Source organism: Ovis aries, chromosome 19, assembly GCF_016772045.2.
Source record: "Ovis aries strain OAR_USU_Benz2616 breed Rambouillet chromosome 19, ARS-UI_Ramb_v3.0, whole genome shotgun sequence".
NCBI classification, from domain to species: domain Eukaryota; kingdom Metazoa; phylum Chordata; class Mammalia; order Artiodactyla; family Bovidae; genus Ovis; species Ovis aries.
This window is the reverse complement of record NC_056072.1, coordinates 57102509-57126972: the sequence shown is the minus strand read 5'-3', so window position 1 is coordinate 57126972 and position 24464 is coordinate 57102509. Positions and strand designations below refer to the sequence as shown.

The window sequence follows — 24464 nt, the reverse complement described above, 5'->3', positions numbered from 1 at the left end:
GATTCTTTCCTTGGCTGTGTCCAGTCAACTGACTCTTCCCTTGGCTGTGTCCAGTCAACTGACTCTTCCCTTGGCTGTGTCCAATCAACTGATGTGCCCATCAGAAGCATTCTTTGTTAGTGTTTTTTTTATTTCTAGCGTTTCCTTTCAATCTTTCTTAGTTTCCTTATCTCTGTTTCCATTACTCATCTCATCTTGCATATTATTTACTTTTATCACTAAACTCTTTACCATAGTAATCACTTAACTTTCCTATCTGGTAACTCTAACATCTGTCTAGTATCTGAATCTGGTTGTGATATATACTTGTCTTATCACAGTGGGGTTTTTTTTCCTTATCTTTTTTTAGCACACTTAAAATTTTTTGTTGACAGTCAGACATTATTGGCTGTATTAGGTAATAGGAACTGAGGTAAATAAGCCTCTGTTATGAAGGGTGTTATTCTGGCTGGGACTTGAGCTCTTTGTTTGCTATAGCTGTAGGTGGCCAGAGGCTTCAACTCCTCTAGCGTCTTAGCTTTTGTCTCTTGTGACTTTGGGTTTCCCTAGAGTGTGTGTTTTGCTCCTCATTCAGTTGTAGTCTATGCTTATACTGGAGTTCTTTTGGTGTGGTGGTAAGGTGTAGGGGAAGGGAAACATTGTATAATTTTATGGTGAAATCTCAGTATTTTAATGGATCAGTGTCCTTGGGCTGTGACCTTTGTAAGTGTTTCTTAATCCACCTCTGTTATAAAAAAATATATATATACTTGGTCTTTGTTCCCAGCTCCTGGTCAGAGCTCCTAAAACCCTTGTAGGGTAATTTCCTGGTGGTCCAGTGCCTAGGACCCCACATTCCCAATGCAGGGGTCTGGGTTCAATCTCTAGTCGGGAATTAGATCCCACATGCTTCAACTAAAGATCTGACATGCTGCAAAGAAGATCGAGGATCCCATGTGCTGCAGCTAAGACCCAGCACAGCTAAATAAATAGAAATTTAAAAACAAAACAAACAGGTAATATTTAATGCTTGCTATAGGTCAGACAGAATGTCAAGTATCGGGTGTGGATACCTCATTTAACCCTCCAAACAACTCCGGTTTACAGATCAAAGAGAGTGTGGTGAGGTTAAGCATGCCACGGGTTACACCCCTGGGATTCCAGCCTAGGTCTGCCTGTCTCCAAAACCCAAGCATCCCTGGCCTGCTTTGTGTACAGGCACTCAGGTTTCTAACATTAGGGAGGACATTCCATCCACAGGAAGCACGTCTTCTGAACTTTAAGGTCACAAGCTCTTCTGCCTTCAACTCTTCAGTAGCCTAGCATGGTTTTCCAAAAGACTTCAGGACTTCCAGCTTCAGCTCGGAAACATGAAGTTTGATAGTTGTCACTCCTGTCCTTACATGAGAAAGCTGGCCAAACTGAAAGTCAGTGGCTCTTCGGACCCCAGAGAACTGAGTTGGCAGGGCTGACTACCGCCTAGAAACCTGCAGAGGTGAACGCAGAGTGACAGCCAAGATCTGCTTACCTGCAGCAGAAGCCACTGGAGCCGAAGCTGGAACACGAGATGCACGGCTGGAGGCTGCGTGTGGACTAGCATGCGAGAGGCAGCCTGAGGGGCACCCTACACTCTCCTAAACATCACCTCCTCCTGGGTTAGTCCTGGGAGGTCTCAAAGGTCCAAGTGATGGCAACATCGAAGACCCACTCAGCAGCTTCCTCTTTTCCCATTGCCCAGTTCTGCTACCTTTGGGCACGACACCTGTGTAAGACAGTTCATTTAATCAACACTGCAGGAATCACTGAACATAAGGGCAGACCTGGAACCCGTATTTATCCCCTGGGAAGACTCCTGGTTTTGTCTCGAGGCCGTAACCACACGGGGAACACAGGAGCTAGGGCTGTTTTCTTGTACTCAGAAGTCATTAAGGAGAGGACTGGTATTATTAAGGAGATGACCAGATGTTATCTGGTAATTCTTGGTGTGCACAAACACACAAACACACACACCCAACCATGAATATATTGTTATTTTATTTTTCAAAAAGGTTCCAATACAAGGCCCCAGAGTAGTACATGCAAATCAATGACCCTCCAACAGTCACTGTCGGGTGACCAGCACAATCTACCACCACAGCCTGTGACCTATTAGAGACCAGCCTCTCACCTTGAGTCCCATCACCAAACTATGCCAACGTCCAGCCTACCACATGGCTCTTGGTGACTCAGGTACATTTTAGTATCTGAACAAAAGAGACACATTGAGCAGCGAGTATAATGAGTAAGTGTCCTTAGTGTATTAGACGAGGGAAAATACAATCAAGGCATAAAAGGGAAAGTCAGCTTCATTTGATGCCCGAATCCCCAGAGTCTCTTCCACACATGACCTGTGTCTAGGGACACCTGCCAACGACGGGTCAAGGATTTGCTCATTTTCTGATGAGATGGATGGGAGCTGTCTGCGCTGAAGGGAGGTAGGATGGGTGAAACACTGACATGCGGGAAGAACTTGAAGTGGTGGTTGCAATTCATAGGCCACTTTTTCCATGATGCTCCCCCATCCCTGTAAATCCAACACTGTGCCCATCTTTGGGTCTATGAATTCCGGGAAATGGTACAACGGAGGGATAGAGAATTCTGACTCCAGTCATGTCTGTGATTACAGGAGATGCAGCCACGGAGGAATTCAGTCACATCAGAGGGTTTTAGTTTGGTTAAGTATATTCAGTGATTCTTTTTTAAATTTAAAGACATGTTTCTTTTAGGTCTGGTTCTCATTGCTCTCAAGTTACGAACAGATTGCTATCTGCAGCTGATTTCAGGGAAAGGGTATGTTTGGTAAACTAGTCTTAACTGAAACCACCAGCTAACTAAAGGAGATATATTCTCATTAGGAAAATAACTATGAGGACAAGCAGCACTTGGCTCCGGAACTGCCTGCTTTTTGGTGCAGAGAGCTTCCTTCTCGGTCAGAGAGAAAGGACAGACCGAGCAGCGAGGAACATGCAGTCCTCCGTAAAACCCTCAAGAGTAACAGCATGACGGGCACTGACCTGGAGGGAGTAAGGACACCTGTACCAGGCAGCATTTGAGATGCCTGACTGCCAGCTTCCCCAAACCATGACAATCAGCAACGCTGGTAACTGGCTGACCTTAGTAACCCACTCGCACTGCTTTATGAACAGGACCCAAACTCAAAAAGGTCCTCCACACACACCCCGCCCACCCACTCACTCCCCACTGCCACGCTTCTGTACAGGACCTCTTCATTCAGCCCAAAGAGCCAGCAGGGGCTAAAGAAATGTGAATAGTGTCAACACAAATACAGATTACTGTTACACCACAGTAATTTTTCAGACATTCCCAAGATCAACAGGGGTCTTCCCAGAATGAGACAAAATAAATTTCAGCCCTTACACCAGTAACCAGTGACCGTAAGAGCCAGAGTTAGTTATGGGTATAAAGTGACTAGTGGTCAGTTATTGTTCATTAGTTAACAAGCAAAACTGCAGCAACTCTACCCAGAGCCGAGCACACTTGGGTATCTGATGTCAGATGTTAATTAAGGGTCATGTCCCTGTAAACCTAAGCACCAAAGCGAAATTCACAATTTCCCTTTTTGCCCTTAACTGGTGAAGAGTTCAAGTACTGCGGTTCTACCACAATGATCCTGGGTTGTGCCTCCTACAACATTTTACTTTTATTTATTTTTTTTGGCCACACCACACCCCTTGCAGGATCTTAATTCCCTGACCAGGGATTAAACCCATGCCCTCAGCAATGAAAGCTCAGAGTCTTAACCACTGGACCGCCAGGGAATTCCCCATTTAATTTCTTAATACTACTAAACGTAGGTGAGAGAGTATCTCACCAGTGCCCACGGTCAGCACAAGATGACCTGCAAGACAAAAAGGCTCATTGACAAGCCTTGGAAGTTACTGTCATTGACCTTCTGACTCAGGGGACTTCAGCTCTTCTGGCAAGGTTCCACGAGGGTTCCTGACCACCAACTCCTAAACTATAGCCTGGGCCCTTAGAAAAAGCCCAGCTCAGAGTAACTGTGCCGAAGCTCTAGACGACGCTTTCTCTGGGGACAGACAGTTGTCCCGGTGGTCATTCACTTCCACAGAGCAACAGTTGGACAGACTCTGCTCCCAAAGTATACTACTTCTATCAGCCAAAAAGTTAAAAACTGCTGTTCTCTAAAAAGCTTATGAACAGACTCACAGTGATAACCCTGCACTGGGAGATTAACTTCCTGAAAGAGAGAAATAAGAACTAAAAGGAAGAGGGCAAGAGATCGTGAGGAAACCTCGCCCCCATCACCCCTTTTAAGAGGGGCTTTCCTGGGTCTAAACTATTGCCTCCACAGTGAGACCTTCCCCTGCCATCGCATAGGACGTGCCCAGGAGGGTAGTGGAAGTCTCAGGCCAAAGGAACATAGTCTAATGGGACAGCCTAAGAACCGAGTAAGATGTCAAGGGCTCTATGCTGTGTGTCTTGGCTAAAGGAAGGGCGCTATAGAAGGCTGCCCTCTAACACTGCAAGCTGATCGACGCTAGGCAGGAGTGAACGCGGGCACAGGTGCACACGGGAGCCATTTCTGCCCAGGGCCCAGCGGAACCGCACCTGTGACACCTCGGCAGTGAAGATTTCACGTCCCTTCTACAGGGAGAACACAACTATTAAAAAAAACTCAGGAAAAGCAGCAAATGCATGCTGGTTCTTCCTGTTCTCGTTCCCATTTTACTATTCAGCTGTCACGGGAAAAGCTCCAAGTGCACAGCACAGAATAGCCGATTCCTCCACTCTAACCTGCAGCCAGCTTAAACTCCGCCTTCCCCCTCCATGCCGCGCCCCCAGCCCGCCCGCCGGCTCCGCAGGCCCCCGCCCGGCCGGGTCAGTCGGTGCCCCGCTTCTGTTTAGCCAGGGTGCGCCTCAGCTCCCGCAGGTTCTCGGTCAGCACCTCCACCTCGTCCAGGCGGCCGCACTGCTTGGCATCGAAGATGTACGCCTTGATGTTGTCGATCTGCTGGAGCAGCAGCTCCTCCTCGATGGGCTCGGCGCCCTCCTGGCCGTTGCTCTCCTCCTCGAAGGGGTTGGTGCAGGGAGCCTCCTCGAAGGGGTTGCCAGGGACAGGGGGCGATGCGGGTGTCCGCGGGGGGGGCTCATCTTCCTCCTCGAAGGGGTTGGGGGCGGGGCCATCCGGCTTAGCGAAGGGATTCCCCGCCACAGCCTCCTCTTCCTCCTCTTCCTCAAAAGGGTTGTACTCTCTGAGCACGCGGGCTGGCAGGCTGAGGGAAGGCTCTGGAGCAGGAGGGCTGGCCGTGCCCTCGGCTGAGGGGTTGGCGAGGTCTTCTTCCTCATCGAAGGGATTCAGGGAAGGCGCCTCACTGCACTGCGACGCAGTGCTCTGGGGCAGGAACTCCTGGCCCAGGGCTGGGGGCCCAGACCACCCTCGGAAGGGCTCGGGAGCCGAGCTGGGTGGAGAGGTCTTGGTGGCAGTGCCGCTCTGAGCTGGGGAAGAGCCCAGATCCAAAGCGTGAGCGAGGTGGGTGCGCGGCTCTCGGCCCGGCTCCAGCTGAAAAGGCCTGATCTCCCGGAAGTCCAGGGACCGAGTCCGCGTGTGCAGAGAGGCCGCCTGGCCCTGCTCGCGCTCGCGCTCGCGCTCCCGCAGCACCTGCAGCTGCTCGCGCTGCAGGCCCTCCTCCTCGGCCTGCCTGCGGGACAGCGCGATGGCCTTCTCGGTCTGCTGCTGGTCGTACTCGTCCTGCAGCTGGCGCAGGTTCTCCTGCAGCGTGCGCACCTCGTCCGCCCGGCCCGCAGCCTTGGCCTGCCGGATGAAGGACGTGATGTTGCGGATCTGCTGCAGGAGGGGGTCCGCGTCCTCGCTCTGCCTCTGGCCTTCCGCCAGCGGGAGCCAGCCCTCAGCCTTCCTCAGCGGAGCAGGACCCATGCGAGCGGGCGCCACCTCCCCGTTGGTCGCGCGGGCTGCCAGGTCACTCCGCCTCTCCTCAAGCCTCCGCTGGGATTCCAGGGCAGCCTGGGAAGATACCAAAGCCAAAAAGAAACACGGTCACCAGGCCAACAGCCACACTGCCGGCCACCACTGCGGCCATGCCATCCCCATTCCAGTGAGACCCCAGTCCCCCACCTCGGGACTGTGGTATTCAGCTGCTAAAATCAAGCCATGATTTTTCAAAATTAAAATAACAAACCAGTAAGTTAAGGGGTAAGCTTTCCTCCACCTCACATTCACTGGCTAAGCACTTACCTTAAACCTCTGAGATCTATTACCACTCATCTACACTGGAATCTCACACAATCTTAAATACACATATTATTCTCTGTTTAATACTGCATGTTCCAAAGTGTTCTAAGAACTCCCTGGTGTCTGGGTCGTCTGCAGCCTGTACTGGGGGGAGGACTGCCAGTCTCCATGGTATTCTAGACAGGAGAAACTCAGCAGAACCTCCGAAAGAAAAATAGGACCTGGGGAGAAAAACAGTTACTTTGATTTCTAAAATGCAAGAGGCCAGAACAGAAGGAAAACACAAACCAGAGCGAGTGAGAGGTTCTGACTTAACAGCAACCTCACCAGACCTCCTGGGAGCCTTGGAGGCCTCTGTGCTCGTGGAGCCAGCGTCCCCTGCCTCGCTCACCTGCCTCTCCAGGATCCTCTTCAGCTCCATCTCCTGCTTCCTTTTCTGTTTCAGTTCCTCAAACTGCTCTTTGGTCGGCAGTGACATCAAACCAAGCAACTTTTCCTGTAGGGGGTCATGGACAATTTTATACTTAAACCCCTTTCAGGATAAAAAAAAAATGAATCTGAAGTTCCCTAGTGAGAGCCCGCTGAAGCTACGTCACATCAGTCTAAGACAGTCACCCTAACGAGCAGAGCAGGGAAGAACCTAACCTGGAAATCAGGTCCATGCCAGCTTCCTTATGGAGGGGCCAGCCTTTTCATTAGGAGATGATCAACACCAGACATCCCGGTTACTTGCCGTCTCAGTGAGGCCTTTTCCTGCCTTTCCTGTCTATTAGCACATCTGTAAGCCACCATCTGAGCCCCACCCCCATGCCCTCCTTTCGTTTCTTCCCAGCACTTACCACCCTCTTAAGCCATATATTCAGCTCTTTCTCATCTATCCCCTCTCTATAATATAAGCTCTACGAGAACAGGAAGGTCTATCAGGATACCCAGCACCTAAAACACTGCCTGGGCCGCAGCGGGCACCCACCAACGACTATGGAACACAGTCATCCATCAAAAGCAGGGAGGGCGTCACTCTGCATGATGGTGTCAGGCAACTAATCGAACAGGATACGCAGAGCTCCGTCAGGAGCCCCACAGGCGACTGACTCTCACAAGGGCTTTCTGAGGTTGAGACGACTCAGATGCAGCCTCCCAGGTGGAGTGAGCCCTTGAACAATCACCTGTCTCCTCCAGACCAAGGGCCCAGGGAGAGTCCCCCAGGAGCCTATCGCAAGGAGGAAATACTCTGTGCAAGCAGGTCCACCAGGCACTCCTCACAGCAGCAGAGAAATGGGAGTCTATCAGACGCCCAGGGACAGGGGAACAGTTACATAAAGGGTGGTGAGCACACCCAGAGCAGGGTCTAGGTCACTTTCCTTTGACATGCAGATTTTTCTCTAGATGTGGCTGACACACATGTAACCCTAAAGAGCAGTAAGTGTGCGAACTTAGTGCCAAGCAAGCCATGGGCCCCATCCGCCCTCCTGAGTGGTGGAGAGCGGCGGCTTTACCTGCACAAACAGTGTGGCCGAGTATCTGATCATCCTCTGCAGCCGCAGAGTGTTCGGATGTGGCGGCGGGTCCTGCTTCATGTCTAAGGTTAAGATCTTCTTACTGCATGAGAACAAACACGGCGCTGTAAGAGGCACGGCCAGCCTCAGAAACACGGGTGGAGAGTCCCCAGCCGCCAGGCTTGCGTGCCGGCAAGGTATGAGGAGAAATGCGCTCCAGGCTCCCCTGAAACGTCTTTGCGGGTGAAGCCCGTCTCTTACCCGGTGGCTGTACTGGAGGCCTCAGACAAGCACGGGGCAAACGACAAACACCCGGCCACCGAGGGCCCGTGACCGGTGCAGCGAGGAGCCCTGTGCTTAGTTCAGCACTCTGCTGTCACTGCCTTACAAGCCTCCTTTTTTGTATTTATTTCTGTATTTGGCTGCATCAGGTCCTGGTTGCTGCTGCGGGCACTCGGGTGCGGCACGCAGACTTCTCTTCAGTTGGGGGCGAGGGCTCAGTAGTGGAGCACACAGGCTTAGCTGCCCCGTGGTGTGTGGAATCTCAGTTCCCTGATCAGGGATTGAACCCACATCGGAAGGCAGATTCCTAACCGCTGGGCCACCAGGAAAGTCCCTTACAATTCTAAACTTTGATCAGGGGACCTGCATTTTCATTTTGCTTCTGATCCTGCAACCTATGTAGCTAGTCTCGCACGTACGGATGGACAAGGGTTCCGCATCTGTTTTCTGAATCACAGTACTTCCTATACTGCAAAGGGCTGATCTAACCCCAACAGCCAATCCACAGTTAAAAAGCAGTAGCTGGGAATTCCCTGGTGGTTCAGTGGTTAAGACTTGACCACTTTCACTGCCGTAGGCCTGGTTTTGGTCCCTGGTTAGAGAAATAAAATCCCACAAGCCACACAGTACAGCCAAAAAAAAACATATATATATAGCAGTGGTCAAACTGAACTAAGAGTCTGGACTTCCATCCTGGTCCCAGCACTTTTGCTAGCTGTGGTGCATTCTTGCACCTATAAAATGGGGGTGTTGATCTCTGCATCACAGGGTAACGGGTAGAGCACAAGAGCCACCCTGTGTGGCAGCAGCCAGTGACCGGCACGCAGCTGCTGCCAGTCGGCTCCTGTTCCTGCAGCAATCACGAACGGGAAAACTCCTCAAGCAAGCTACCGAGACGCACTGAGAGCCGGAGCTGGCAGCCCCTCAGCCTCCTCCTCACACAAACCCCGGATCACCAGGACCAGGTAAGCTGGGCCTGCTGGCCGCCCACCACCCCGTAAACCCAACACATCCTCCACTTAAGCCGATAGGTAGGAACATCACCTAACAGACCTTACCTTAGCCCGTCTATCAGCTCATACACTTTCTGCACTTCCACTCGAAGGTCACTGGCATGTTCCAGACTGTAGGTTGTCTCTCCGGCACTAGGGAGAAATAATGCAGATGTTTGATCTAAGTTTCACAGCACTGAATGGACAGTGTGGTGTAAAAGGACTCTACAGGTTTAAGGCCTCACAAAGAGGGGGATAGTTAATTCTCTTCAATGCATTTTAGACTCCCCCGCCTTGTGGGTCTGCTGGTGAAGAATCCGGCTGCAATGAGGAAGACCTAGGTTCGATCCCTGGGTTGGGAAGATCCCCTGGCAAAGGGAAAGGCTACCCAATCCAGTATTCTAGCACCTGGCGCATTCCATGGACAGTAGAGTCATCGGTCGCAAAGAGTCAGACACGACTGAGCGACTCTCACTGTCACTTTCATATAATGCGATGCTCGTTCCTTCTCAGAATGTGAGTGTCAATTAACCAGAAGTCGCTTTTAACTTGCCGATGCCGTGGGAAAACTAGTGCCGAGGCCTATGACGGCCAGCTCCTAAGCTCGTTGTCAAAACAAGAAGGACTGACCCTGCTTCAGTCTACTAAAACTTTCCCTGAACAACTTCTGCGCATCTAGGAAGAGGGATGAAGTGGTTTACTACACGAGCTGCTTACACCACACCAGAGAAGGCACTTTTCTTTCCTCAAAGACTACCCAGAAAGCAGAGGAGGGGACATCAGAAAAGGCCAGTGGGGGCTTAACGTCAATTTCAGAGGAACAACGTGGTTATCACGTGGTCTCAGAATTTCATTTACGAGGCTGCCACTCCCACCAGGTGGCTTCCCTGGTGGCTCAGTGGTAAAGAGTCTGCCTGCCAAGCAGGAGACCTGGATTCGATCCCTGGGGCAAGAGGATCCCCTGGAGAAGGAAATGGCAACCCACTCCAGTATTCTTGCCTGGGAAATCCCATGGACAGAGGAGCCTGGCGGGCCACAGTCCCTGGGGTGGAAAAGAGTCAGACATCACTTGGCAACTAAGCACACACACACCCACCCACCAGACTGCTGAATTCCAAGTGCAGCGATTGTGGCTGTTCATTTTTATACCCCCAGTAACTAGCAGGTGGGACGAGCTTAAACAAGGTTTACTGAGAACAGAAACATTTCAGGTGGTCTCCCAGCTACTAATCCAGCCTCAGCTATGGCCACGCAGCTCCCTCCTGAGGCAGCAGCAAGTTAAGGTGAATAAAAGCACCGCCAGGCTGACCTGCTTTCCCTCTATCGGGCAGTCCTGGCTGGAGAACCCCTGGTGTGACCTGCAGTCTACAGAGTCAGTGAAGCTGTTTCGCCACCTCTAACTGCACAGTCTGCAACAGAGCATCAGGCCAGAACTAACAGGACTTGTACTTTGTCTCGATATCGCCAGCTCATGTGGAAGGCGACAGGCCTGGCCTGAATCTGCAATCGCTGCCCTGGTCTCAGTCACATCAGCCCACTGTGATCCTCAGGGCAGCCATCAGGCCCGCTCCATTATCTTGCGTGTTATTTGTTCCCTTGTTATGGCCTGCGCTCCCATGATAATGGAGCTGTCCTCGCTGTGCCCTGCTACAGCCTCAGCACTCAGAACAGTGCTCGGCACCTAACGCGCGCTTGGTAACATCCGCTGAGTGAATGAGCGGCAGACTGAAATGCACCTGCTGAAGCCCCTCAGAACTGGTCTCTGGAGGAAGAGTTAACACGCCTGGAAATGCGCTCAGCAGTGGTAGCTCCCCTCTGGCTAGCGGAGAGCCCACGGACCCACAATGGTGTCTAAGGCACAGAGCAAAAACCCAACGGGACTCTGGGAGAGGAGGCCCTAGGGTGACAATGTCCTGAGGAAAGGGCTGGATGCCAGCTCACTGCCAGGAACACCAGCTGATGTTGCTGGCGTCCAGGTAGAAGGAAGGCCTCCTCTAATTTTAAACCCACGGGCAGGGGAGGGAGGAGGGCACGTGGCCTCCAGTGAGTTCCAGGGAGGAAAGGAGCACGCGGCAGACGCTCCCAGTCAAGGACTCTCCGTTCCGGGGAGGTTTACGCTTCTTCCCAGCTGCTCCCAGGAGGGCAGTGGGACCCGCTGAGTGAAGTGACCACTCAGTGAACTGCAGGCGGAGAAGGGACTGGGCTTTTCCTGCTCTCCTTCAGAGCCAGTGGTCTCGAGCAAGGAGTGGAGACAGGAGGGCTGGGACGCAGGAGGCGCAGGTATATGGGGGTAGTCGGGGACAGTGGGGCTGAGAGGACTCAAGAAACAGGGCTCCCCGCGCTTCCACTGTCTGCTGCAAGGGGCTGCAGCGTCTCGCTGCAAGGACTGAAGGGAAAAGGGCAGGGCCTACATCTTCAGCTACTAAAGAATTGACCAGAATGCCAGAAAACAGTCACCACTGAGTCAGTAAAACAGAGAGGAAGAGCTTACTTTAACGATGCTGCCATCTTGATGTATTCAGGAGCTTTTTGGTCAACTTTCTCCATGCAAAGCCGTAATTTCTAAGAACAAAAAAGAAGAGGTGAGTTGTGTCTCAAGATACAGAAAAGGCAACAAAAAGGTTATGCGGAATCAATGGAGATGTATATAAAATGTGCAGTTTTCTAAATTTAAAAAAAAAAATGCAGAGAGTGGCTTTTAGTTTTGTCCTGTTCATTGTTATCAATTTCCTGGTTTATAGACCTACTCTACAAGGAAATCTTGTAGGAAGGAAAGAAGGGTGAACTTTGGCCAGATGTTTTTGAGAGGACCAAGGCCCTCCAGGACACACGTCATGTGAGCTCACCAAGGTAGCAAAAGAAATCAGTTGCTATGGCCTTTATCTGCCAGGTGACGTTAGACACCACACAAGGCATTGCCAGGGCTCACTTCAAAAAAGAAGGAAACCAAAAGCTTAGCGGCTGTTTACAGAAATTATCAGATCGTGAGCTCCACATAACAATGGACAACAGCTACGTCTGCAGCTCAGCAAGGTTTTAATTAACACCATTTCTAGTAGTCTGACTATTTTCACTGTGGTTCCAGAAACACAACCACTGGGGCCCACAGAGCTGCTAATAGTGACCATTCAGTGATGACCAGACAAAAACTCTCTTCTCCCCTGTCCGGTTTTGCACCAACTGCTTCCTTCCGCTCCTCCCCATTTCCTATCACCTCCCTGCCCAACACCCTCCTGGCTCATCCTTCTCAGCCTGCAGGCCTCATCCCAGTTAGGAGGCAGAGTCAAGCTCATGCCCAGTCTGACTCTGAACCGCAGGCTCTGGCTACACTCTGCTCCTGTAACGCAGCAGCTCCTCAAGGCACTGCAGGGTTGCTGGTGGTAACCGGAGCTGAGGCATTTGAAGGGACTCAAAAGAGGAAGCTCTGTGCTTCTGGGAAGTTTCTCAAACTCCCACGTGAGTGTCCCAGGACCCTTCTGGTCCACTATTCACCACCAGCTCCTGCTCCCGCTCTGACCCACAGAACCTGTCCATACCGCATGGCAACCAGCCTTCCTCCTCTTGCCCCTGGGCCACCGAAAGCGCCAACCTCCAACTCTCAGGTGGGCAGGGAAGGGCAAGGAAGCAAGTTTGTTGCAACACACCCAGTGACTCTGCGACTCACGCAGGGCCCCAGCTAGTGCCCTCTGGCAGAAACTAAAAGTAACTGAAAGGAACGATTTCCCAAAGCATTTTTCAAAATCCACGGGCGTGCACATAACGAAGAGCCCGGCCTCTGGAACTGGACTCAAGCCGGCCCGGAATCACCTCGTAGAGCCTCACGACGTCGGGCGTGCGCTGCTTCTCGTCGATCTGCTGCTCCCTCTTGAGGAGCGTGTCCTTGCAGTGTGTGCAGCAGCGGATCCGGTCATCGTCCTTCTCATCCAGGACGGAGCTCACGCTGCTCACACTGCTGATGCTGCCCCGGCGGGAGCCGTGGACGCTGTTGGGTGACTGGCTGGGGCTGGTGTGAGCGCTCAGGGAGTCCTTGCTGGCACTGGTGAGCTTGTCTGTAAAGAACACAGGATGGGCAGTGGTGAACTCCACAGGCGGGGTGCAGACGCTGCCCCGGGCAAGAGGCACCCACACCTCTGCCTGCCAGGACTCAGGCTCTGCGGTGGGCTGGACGCCCAGTGCCTCCAGGAGACAGCCAGGAGCCAAGGACAGTCTGTCCTTGAAGCTCTGAGGCTCACCCCAATCTGGCCTTACCACCTCCTGCCCTGCTCCAGCTGCCCGGACACACCCAGGCTCTCCCTGGGACCGCCCCCGCAGCCTTCCCCCATGCCCAAACCCCACTGCTACCCCTGCCAAATCTCAGCTCAAATGGCACATCCTCCAGGAAGCCTTCCTCAATTCCTTGAGGTAAAAACCATTTGCCCACCTATCAGTTCCCACCATGTCACTCCTCCTGGGGCACTTCCCACTTGTTCCGTGTGATGACAGCTCTATGCACAGCCCAGAGCTGCCCAAGCAGTTGTGATTCCGAGGGCACAGACTGTCTCATTCATCTTTGCATCCCTATGGGTTTGTTCCAGTAGGGCTACCGCACAGCAGCTGCCCAGTAAATATCAGTTAATCAGCCCAAGAGAAGGAAGATGAAGCGTGTCCCCAGAACATAGCTCAGCTAAGACAGGGAGTCGTCTTGGGGTGAAAGGGAACTTACCAAGGTGACACGTGCCCACTGGACACCAGAGCCCCACCCAGGAAACATCTGCCCCTTCCCACATTACCCAGATGCCCTGCAGCCAACAGCACATGCATCACCGGAACTCTGCAGGGTTGCAAAACCCCCACACATCCCAGAGTCAGCCAGAATGCCTTGAGATCATCTCCAGCAACTTTTCACCAGCTGAGATTCAAAGTCCTGGGCCACTGGGTTCCTCCTACCCTGGAGGAATGGACGATGCTGATAGACCACATGTGGGCAAACAACGACCGGCGAGCCAAGTCTGCCTGGCTTCGTATGTGGCCCTCAAGCTACCTATGGTTTTCACACTTCAAAAAGGCTGTGTAATAAAGAAGAAATGTCACAGAGACAGGATGTGGGCCACAAAGCCTAAAGTACTCACTATCTGGTCTCTTATGGGAAAAGCTGGCCAACCTCTACTACAGACCATTGCTCCCCTGGGCCCTAGCACAGGGCCAAGGCTGTAGTGGGCCTCAAGGAATCAACAGTAAATGGAAGGTCCCATGGACCAAATACCGAAACAAAAAGCACCCCCAGCCCCCCAGTGGGGGCTGGTCTCTACAGGAGGTGAGGGTCCAGGCTGCCCCCACGTCACCTACTCGCCAAGGGAAGGCTGATGAGCTCCATGCACTTCTTGCACATGATAGACCCGCAGAGGCGGCAGTGGTGGCGGCGGCTGCGGATGCTGAACTTATTCCCGCAGTCCGGACAGAAAGGGACGTCCTGGTCGTTGACCCAAGGCACCACGGACTTTTCTATTGCTGTGGGAAGAATGAGACAGAAACCGAGCACACACAAAAGGAGGCCATTTTAAAAAAAGAGATCGGGTCAGGATGAACGGTAAAGAACAGAAGGGGCGTGAGCAACGTTCTAGAGTTACCTCGGATCTTCGCAGACTCGGTATTTGTTCTGTCAAACGCGGTCAGCTGACAAGGAGAAAAAAGGGTCAAAAGGAATGAATCTGGTGGTGGATACACTGTCTACAGGCGGAGGCATCAAGTGGGAGTAAGTACACGGGCATTACTCAAGTCTGTCATCTCCAACCCCACAAGGTCACAAACACAACTTCACAGGGACAGAGTATTAGCTTTGCATCCAGAAGGCACTCGCCTTCCCATGACCCATTCCAGTCTCTTGACTGCCGGCTGCCCACGGAAGCAATGGCCAGGGGCAGGCAAGGACACGGTGGGGTGGCTACCGAGAGCGAGGGGGACCCCCAGTTCTCCACAGCCCTCCTGGACGATGAAAGCAGACACAAGATTCCCGCCCCACGAAGTGCACGCGGAGAGCTGAGCCTGTAGTGCCGCCGTGCCGGCCCATCTCACAGCCCAGTGGATACCCATCAGGCATTTCCAGGGCTGATGTAAACGAGAGCGGTCCTGGTACTGAGGACTCGCTCTTAAACCAACCACAGGACAAGAGGTTCCCACCGCATACGCTGGTCCTGGGGGGCCCTCCTCCCGCGTCTGGCTACCAGCCTGTCTGCCATCACAAGGCGTCACCCACCCTACCCCTTCGTGTGATGGCGCCTGGGAGCCCCCAGACGAGGAAAGGATCTGAAGGCAGAAGGGCCTCCAGGCAGTCAAGTGGGCTTCACGAGAAGGGAAAGGGAAGCTGGCCGTGTGGCCAGTCACCGGCCCGGGCTGCTACCCTCAGGAAAACCGGCCCAGGCCAGCCCCGTGCGCCGCATCCTCAGCACTGCTCTACGTAGGGGGTCTTCCTGCCAGCGTCAGACACACACGATAGACTTAAGACGATACACACCCAGCAGAAATGTAATTTTTCCCTTCAAAGAATTTATACTTGCAGAAAAAAAAACATGTTTTAAAACAAAAAAATTTACCTTCTCTAACCTGATTATTAATTTATTGACTTCAACGACATAGTGGTCAATCCTGGCAGCTCGGTGTTTTTTGAAGTCAGAAAGATGGCTTCGCATAGCACCTAGAAGGAAGGGAGGAGGCAACACAAACGACTTGTCATTTCCCTGAGGGAGCCTCCCTACCCTGAATTTCAAAAGCAAGCCAAAAACCTAGGATTTTAGCTTCTTAATAAAAATTTAAAAACTAGAAAAGCTAACGGAAGGAAGTTTGCTAAAATGATAACTATGGTCACCTTGGGACTGCAAAATACGCTAAGAAAGACCTCAAGGACAGAGCCTGGGCTCTGGAACCAGCCTGTGCTCAATTCTGCCACACACTGTGTGACCTTGGACGAGTTCCTTAATGTCTCTGTAACTTGGAGTACTCAGCTATAAAACGGGGAAAACAGGAGCAGCTACCACACAGTGCTGTTATCCAGATTAAAGAAGTTAAATTTATAAAACCCTTAGAACACTGCCCAGCATGTGAACTTTTGTTAAACGAAAAGGAAATAACATTATCGGCTATTCTTTTTTTTTTTAATCTTAAACTTTTCTATACTTTTCACAGTTGGTACAATACGGCTTTTTCATCAGAATGAACACAACCCTTCTCTAAACAGCCCCCAACATGCAAATGCTAAGAGATGCCTTTGTGGGGCTAGTTCAACTGATAGCATCCTCAGTCCAGCAGCCAAGACCTAGGACAATCCTCATACAGATGGAACCAAGTAGCCTTTTGTCTCAGAGTATCTGGATGAGCTCCTGCTCAATCTGTCACCGCTTCTGAAAGCTGGCCCTGCCCCCAACCCCTCCCAGCACTCAATTCATTTCTTCCTCCCAAAGACGGCTTGTTCATGTAGGTACGTAACTGCATCTAGATCTTTATGCTAGATTCTTGACCATCCATTATTCTCTTCTTCCTAGCCATACTTTAACATCTAATTAAAATTTAGCTTCACATTTTTAGGAGCGGCGATGAGCATTCCGCTGAAAATCTGCCATTCGCTTGACCTTTCGCAATTTGTACCTTCCTTCAGTTGTTAAATCAGGGAAGTTAACCGGAACATCACCTTGAAAAATGTAACACTGCCAGTCATGAAATACGTGATCAAAAAACTCATAAGAGGTCATACACTTAGAATGTCTCCTTCATGTTTTTAACTGTCTTTCATATGTAACAAATAAGTATATGCATATAGTCTTATTTTTATTTTCTCCCGCCATGATGAAAATAAAACGTTTCCACTCTCTAATATGTTAACCACTGGCCACACGTGGAGACTGAGCTCTTAAAATTTGGCTGGTGTGTGGTTGTGGAACTGACTTTGACTTTTAAATCTTATTTAACTTTAAATGGAATGAGCATCACTATCCTTTCTACCTCACATGGCTTTTATGAAAGCTGAACAAGATAATGAGTATCAAAGTATAATAAAGCATTACGTGACTTCCCTAGCAATTGCTGGCTAGGACACCACGCATCCAGTGCCGGGGTTGTGGCTTCAATCCCTGGTCGGGGAATTAAGATCCTGCATGCCACATGGCTCAGCCAAAATGCAAACAAAGTATAACAAAGTACTATAAAAAAAATCATTATTTATCCATCACATGGATAGACAGTATTATATTAATGATAACTAACACTGAACAGGTAAAGGACATGGAAGATTAGTTAGTTCAGCTCCATGTGGCATGATCTTTTTGGTAAAAGCTTCACTGAGTTATCATTCAAATACATACAATTCACCATTTAAAGCATACAAAATCAGGGGGTTTTAGTTTACTGACAGGCTTGTGCAACCATCAACAAAATAAATTTTAGACTATTTCCATTACCCTCAAAAGATGATAATTCGGAAAGCAAGTAAATGATACCATAATTACACAATTCAGAAAATTAAGCTGCATGAACCAGTGCTTTTCAGTAGGCAGGTGACATCTATATGAGAAGAGACAATGGACTGTGTCTGGAGTAATGGTCAGAGGCTGGGACTCCTATTCCAGTTCTGCAGCGCCCCAGCTGTCTGACCCTGGGCAGGTCCCCATGGAGTTCAGTAACAATTAAATGATTGTAAACATGTAAAGATTTATTGCGGTGCCTAACGCCCCAATGCGTTGTGTTCGAATGCCCAGCTCATCCTTGTTGGTTATCTCCCCCTACTAGGACACAAAGGTCCTGGGAAGCTTACAAGCATGCAGGTATACTGGTGTCTCTTCAGCCAACTCTGAAAACATACAGGTGCTCAATAATGAATGAATGAATGAAAAGCATTTCTTACCAAGCTCCTGGGGTTCCCACATGTAAGGATCGACCCCTCCATAGCTGAAAGACTCGTATCCTTGGGTGCCTGATTCAGCTCGATCATCTCCTTCCCGTTTCAACAGCCTGTTCTTTGCTTTCCTAGCCTTCTGGACGAGACCTTAAGAAATGGAACAAACGCCATATGAATCCATGAAGAATACCCAGTGGCGTGTTGAGGTGCTACAGGAAGAGCACTCAGATTTCCCCTATCAACCAGGTCCCAGTGCATTTCGTGAATTCTCCTGTGTCAGGGTTCTTTCATTCTCCAAGGACAGAAGCAGCAGGAGGGAAGGAGGCAAACTTCTAGGACCAGTGTCCCAACCCCATCTACTGGTCCAATTCCATCCTCCAGCCCGTTATTATAGGGATCTTGTCACTTAAAAAAATAATTGATTTATTTAAATCAATTATGAAGTTAAGGGGAGACTCAATGGCAGGCTGAGGAACATTAGCAAACCCTACCAGAAAACCAGTTCTCAGGTAAAGACTCTTGGATTCAAAGATCTGGACAAGTACTATGAAAGATCTTTACATGCTGGACGCGTGATACAGAAAGGAACCCCTGGGTCTCGGGTCCCATAAGAAAGCTGCAGATGGTGACTTCAGCAGTACTGTCACGATTAACTGTAGCCTACAATCTTAGGGCTGCAAAACAGACTTCAGATAAAATTCAAGAACTTCAAGGACAGTAATAGTTGGAGGCCAGGGAAGGACACACAAGGAACCATTGTCTCCTAAGAGGACAAAAACGTCCAGTCGAGAGTTTGAAAGGTGGAGGGAGAGCCAGCCAGCAGGAGCATGAGGACACTACAGAGAGCATCGTCTCCCCCACAAGTCACTCCCTAGCCCTGGGTCTTGCCTCCCAGATTCCAGCAAGACAGATGGAATCAGAATTTTTAAGAACACCAGAGTGGCTCCCACATTTCAAGTTTCCCAAATAAGAGGCTGATTAAGAGGAACAGAGAGAATCAGGAAAGTTAAATTCAACTGACAGCCCTTGTGTCCTGAAAAGGCTTTGTTAAAAAAAAACATGTATTTCGGACAAGGCACACGTCCTCAATTCAAGATGGACCAGGCAATGAATCCTTCCTGAGGGTTTTGTATGGCTTTGGGGCAGAAGGCAGCTACAAAGCAAGCCTAGAACCCACTGTGTGGCACAGAGAACTCTACTCAGTGCTCTGTGGTGACCTAAACAGGAAGAAAATTCAAGAAGAGGGGGATGTTTGCCTACGTATAGCTGATTCACTTTGCTGCACAGCAGAAATTAACACAACATTGTAACCAACTGTACTGCAAGATAAATTAAAAACAAGAAGGAAAGAAAATAGTCCCCCCAAAAATCAAAACTAAATAAATAATTTTAAAAATAAATAGAGTAAGCTTAGTGAAGGCACCAGGACCATGGGCTGTATACACAGCGTCCCTCTGATGCCAGACACTGGGAGTTAGGAGAGAAAACAGCCCATAACCTGCCCTTGAAGCGATGGTGAGGCTACTTTTAAGAGGTTATGTTGGAGTTAGAACCAAAGCTTGAGCCGACCAAAGAAGGTCCCTCTTGTAGCCTTCCATTGTGAGCAGCGCTAAAGGGAAAATGAGAAACGCCCTTCCTATAAAAGCAGGCTTTAGTGCTCGCAGCCTGGCCCCTTAGCTGGCCTCATCTTTGAGAGTTCTTTCCAGTCCTAGGTTTTCCAGGTGCCCACAAGTCAAGTACAGGAAGCAGGAGGTGGGAGCAAGGAACTCCGCGTGGAGATGTAGTTTCCAGTATCTGATCAGCCCAGAGCATTTCTTCAGCTCAGTACGACGTTTCTCCTTTTCATTAGTTGAGAAGAAAGCCCAAGTCTCGACTTCCTGCAAATGTTTCATGATTATGAGCCGGAGGAAAGGAAAGGGGACTAAAGCCTAGGCGTCTGATTCATTTTGCCCGTCTTCCCTTAAACAGCCAAAGCCGACAAGAAACCCACTGTGTCTCAAAGGAGGCAGAAACAGGAAAGCAGGGAGAAGCACTGACAAAAAAGAGGAACTAAATTCGATAACTTCCGGTCTCTCTCTGGCCAGGATTCACGATCAGCCCTCACTTCCCTTCAGACGGAAACAAAAGGTCCTGTCTCTATTATTTCAGTAATCTTACACATTTTCCCTAATAGAAGCGCAGCCGTCCCAGCAATGTGAAGACACCACTCTCTAACCTCTCTAGCCACGAGCACCAGAGTCTCAGCAGAATCCCAGTATACGACCCAGTCCAGCTGACACCAAGACTGGCGTTCACTGAAGCCCCTTCGCTGTCCCAAGGCCACTTAGACAAGCAGTTCATCTGTTGGCTAGTTTTCCTGCTGCAGTGCTTGCTGTGATCGGAACACAGGGCCTCGCCTCAGCTGGGATGCCATGGGCACAGAGCACGGAAGACACGGGGCCAAGGCCTGGCTCTGTCAACCCCTGCGCAACCTTGGAGAAGTCCCTGCCCATCTCAGAGTCTTGCTGTTTCTCTGTAAAATGAGACCAACCACCTTCCTGCAGGGTTGTTGGGAGAGTCTGTGAAAGAACACACATTTCTCTCTTGTTCTTTTTTCTCTTTCATCTCCTAAGAGCCTCCTCCAGACTCTGTAGCCAGAAGCCACCTCGTCCATCGCAGCCTTCAGGATTTTGAAAATGTTTAATTGTCATATTTTTTGTCAGAGGTTATAAGCAGTAATGCTTTCGACAATTTTTTTCTGACCTGAAAAGTGAGACATGGAGTGAGATTATTTCGATTACAGGGGGCGCATGACTCACATGTGCGGAGGCCAAAGTCCACTTAGGAATATATGGATCACTCCTTTCTCTCCCACCCAACAAAGCTGTGAATGCGCATCAGACCTTTTTATTGCCTTCAGAAGTGTGGCCAGTGGTTAACTGAATCACTAGGAAAGAGAGTTCCAGAGCAAAAATCACCTTCAAAAATTCTTTCTGTATTCCTTTAGGACCTGAGGGTCCTTGGAAGCTCACCAAGTTTCCCCTTTGTGGGTTTCCCTCCCTACATTCCAGCCATAGCTTCCTTTTCCTGCACTGCGGAGGACGAGGTGCAGTGAAGGAATTAAGGGTGGCAGGAAAGCCTGACTCTGTGACAGGTAAGCGGGTGTATAGTGTGCCTCCGCTTACATAGCAGAGGAAGGAATTCCACCCCAAACCCTCTGGCACTGGCAGTTAGATAATCCAAACAGGCTAGGAAGAGACAGCAGAGAACAGTAATGACACTTACTAGGTGCAAAGCCAGGCTCTACCTCACTGTGCAGCTTCCCATTATGTGTGAAGCCTCGCTGTGTAGGCATTATGTTTAATGTTTAATCTCTGTGTGTCTGGAATCTTCATCAGTAAGATGGGGCCCATTGACAACACAGTTATGCTGAGAATTCAATGACATTAATGCAGGGGAATGTTTTTAATACCACCTGCTACGTGGAGAAGGAAATGGCAACCCACTCCAGTGTTCTTGCCTGGAGAATCCCAGGGACAGGGGAGCCTGGTGGGCTACCGTCTATGGGGTCACACAGAGTCGGACACGACTGAAGCGACTTAGCAGCAGCAGCTACATGGAAAACACTAGAAACGTGTTCTCTATTGTTATTATTAATTTACTCTTATTTATTGTGTGATGGTGGTGTCAGCTACAAACTGGCACTTACCAAGAGCACTGCCAACAACTGAACAGCAGAGGCGTTTGCCATCTGCCTCTATGGAGACTGAGCCCCACGCTGCTCTAGCTGCTGACCTTCAACAACCCCCGAGGGAGTTCAGGGTGGAGTGAGGCACGCTGTGCTCCAGGGAATCTGGTGGGACAGGTCTTTAGATGGTTGGATGTTTTTAGGAACAGATTTTATGATCTCCATCCTTGCATCTCCTCACGTCTAGAGAAGCACTAAGTCCCTTCATGGTGCATCAGACCCTCATGACTCACAAAAAACCTGTTGTAAATTGAGTGCTTCACGGCAGTGCACTCCGCCTTCACCAAAACCTTATATACCGACTTTCCCTCACTCCTGCTTCGGAGCAGGCGCCCAGAGCCAACTGAGATGCTGCCTCCAGGGCTGCAGTCTGCATTTTGCTCCCAAATAAAACTTAACTCACAACTCTCAAGTCGTACATCTTTTTTTAGTTGACAGTGGCAACCACGGGAGCTGATAAAAACCATCCCACGAGTTAAAGCTCCCAAGGACAGAACGAGGTAAGCCGGAAATCCTAGCCTCTTACTTTTAATTTGCCCTTTGACATCACGGTCTTCCCCGGAGTGCTCTTCCTCATAATGTGACTGCAGCTGATAGAAAGACTGCAGGTCCTTCAGGCACAAAGGGCAAAGGAAGCCCTCTCTCACTTCTCCTGGGTCATCCAGAGATGCCATGGGGTGTCTTTCTCAACCCCTGCAACGCAGGGGCCTCATGCCAAGAGTCAGCTGGATTCCTCCACAAGAGACAAGGGATCCCACAGCATTAGCTTAGACAAGGGGTCAAGCAGCACCCAGACGACAGGGAAGTGGCATCATGGTCCTGGATGAGGTGTCCTCCCTGGAGCAGAAGTCCTACGAAAGGAAAAAAGAAAGGGGGGGAGGGGACAAATTCAGGCAAATTAGCAGTAACTGAGAACTTTCCTTATTCTTTTCACAATTCAAGATGGGTACTTAATGTTTTCCAGTGCAAGTCTGATAATACAAACTGCTTTCTCAAATCCTTAGACGGAAACCTAAAGCTTTCTAAGATGAGACCATCACACAAAAACAGCAACTCAATGAAGGGGGAAGCACAGACTCCTGAACATAAGAGAGGAAAATACTGTAACGTTTCCAGCTTCATAAAGTGCATGCCATGTCTGAAGTAGCTCTCAACAAGCAGAAGTTTTTACTTGACTCTCTTTCCCTTGACCATTTATTCAACTACATATATGGAGTTTCTGCATCTGTCTCAGAAATGCACTGATGTAAAAGGGATAGCATCTATCCTAGAAACCAAACAAAAATTCCAACTTCAGTCTAGGGAGCAGCATTAGAAACTTGACTGATCAGAAGGAAAAATCTACTTCGATAGCCTCAAACTGAAAATAACACAAATACTTACCAAAAAAAGAAAAATATATTTAGTGTCTTATGTTTGTATGGTACTTATTCTCCAATAAACTTACTAGACTTTATAAACCAGCAAACCTAACGTTCTCCCTGCCTCAAAAATAAAAGAATCGGTGCTTAAACAATTCAGAGTTTAATAAGTTACATTTTCAGTTTTATCCAGCCTAGACAAAGTCACTTTCAATGTCAACTTGGAAAGATTCCCAGCCACAGGGAAAACGGAGGCAAAACCATTCCACCAAAGCAGAGAAATTTCTCAAGAACCTGAGGCCACAGACGAGGGTGGAGAGTGAGCAGGAATGTACAAGCCTCAGCTTTGAGCTGCCGATGGACCCGCTTACAGGGCCACTGAGGAGGGACTGCCCAGTCATCAAAGCGAAAGGGGGTCGGTGACCCAGGAAATAAACAAATGAAACACGCGGTTCCTGTTTTCTTCCTCCAGTGAAAAAGCCCGACGATTGCGTACAATCACATCTCAGCCCCTTTCAGAGACAGCCGCTGAAAAGACAAGCAGCTCCTAGCCAGAGGTTCATCCGAGCCTCCTCTCTTCCCACTCACCCGACCAGCCGCAAATCCAGCACAAACTCCCGAAACCTCAAGGCACCTTCACGGCCGCAGAAACGCACTGCTCAAGGTGTTCTGTCCCGGGGCACCTCTCCTCACAGCACTGACCGCAATTTGTAATCACAGGTACACAAAGCGACGAAAACCCACAGCCTGTGAGCTGTGTGAGGGCAGAGGCCACGTCCACGTTCCGACCACCACGCCCGCAGGGTCAGTGCCCGGCACGAACCTCCGACGATCCCAATAACGCCCCGGGAGGGAATGAATGAAACAGCGAACTCTAAGATCACGTAACCAAACACCCATCACAGACCACCTAGCTGGGCCCCACGTCCACAACACAAGCGAGCCGCTCATCCCCGAAATCCTGTCCGAAATCCAAATAAGGCCCACGGTTCCTGCAACTCCTCGTCCAGCGCGAGCGCCGCCGGCCGCTCTCCGCAGCCTGGGACCACACAGCCCCCGGCCGCAGAACCCAACGCCGCTAACGCGTCCCCGCGCAGCCACGGCCGGAGTGAAAGCACCGCGGACCCGCGGGCGGGACGCGCGGCAGGAGAGGCCCGGCGCCCACCACGCAAGTCACACCCACCGCCACACAGGGCCACCGCGCCACCGCCACCAGCCGCCTGTCTGCTGGCCGAAGCGGGGTGGCGCCCCAACCCGGAGAGTCGCCTGGCCCTCTCCGTACCCTGCTCGGGCCTCCCCCGGGCGCGCAGGCCTGTCCAGTCCTCAGACGCGGGCTCCGGGCCTCCGCGAGCCTTCACTCGGGCGCGGCCGCCATCTCCATCAACAGCTCGGCGCTCGGCAGGCACGCCTGCGGCCGCCGCGAAACCAAAAAACCGGGGGAGAAAACACTCGGGAGCGCCGAGTCATCGAGAGGCCGGAAAAAAATTCCCCAG

At 50.5% G+C, this 24464-nt stretch overlaps 1 protein-coding gene and 1 pseudogene across 1 annotated transcript; both read right to left on the bottom strand.

Annotated features, from left to right (window-relative positions):
* Positions 1 to 1994: 1994 nt before the first annotated feature.
* Positions 1995 to 24368, bottom strand: RBSN (rabenosyn, RAB effector). Its single transcript, XM_027957805.2, has 12 exons — positions 24254 to 24368; positions 22137 to 22461; positions 17890 to 18030; positions 15590 to 15690; positions 14627 to 14672; positions 14346 to 14507; positions 12828 to 13069; positions 11512 to 11582; positions 9087 to 9173; positions 7747 to 7849; positions 6642 to 6746; positions 1995 to 6022 (listed from the first exon to the last, which is right to left on the bottom strand). The coding sequence occupies exons 2-12, from the start codon at positions 22282 to 22284 to the stop codon at positions 4880 to 4882; spliced, it is 2349 nt and encodes a 782-aa protein (XP_027813606.2). The 5' UTR covers positions 22285 to 22461; positions 24254 to 24368; the 3' UTR covers positions 1995 to 4879.
* The window catches only part of LOC114109355 (phosphatidate cytidylyltransferase, mitochondrial-like), a 40231-nt pseudogene continuing 39685 nt past the window's right edge, over positions 23919 to 24464 (bottom strand).

Coding starts and splice junctions, on each gene's coding strand:
- RBSN (XM_027957805.2), bottom strand. CDS start 22,284: ATGGCATCTCTGGATGACCCAGGAGAAGTGAGAGAGGGCTTCCTTTGC. Junction 15,691..17,889: donor GTGGGAACCCCAGGAGCTTG/GTAAGAAATGCT, acceptor CCTTCCTTCTAG/GTGCTATGCGAAGCCATCTT. Junction 6,747..7,746: donor CGGCCACACTGTTTGTGCAG/GTAAAGCCGCCG, acceptor GACCCCCTACAG/GAAAAGTTGCTTGGTTTGAT.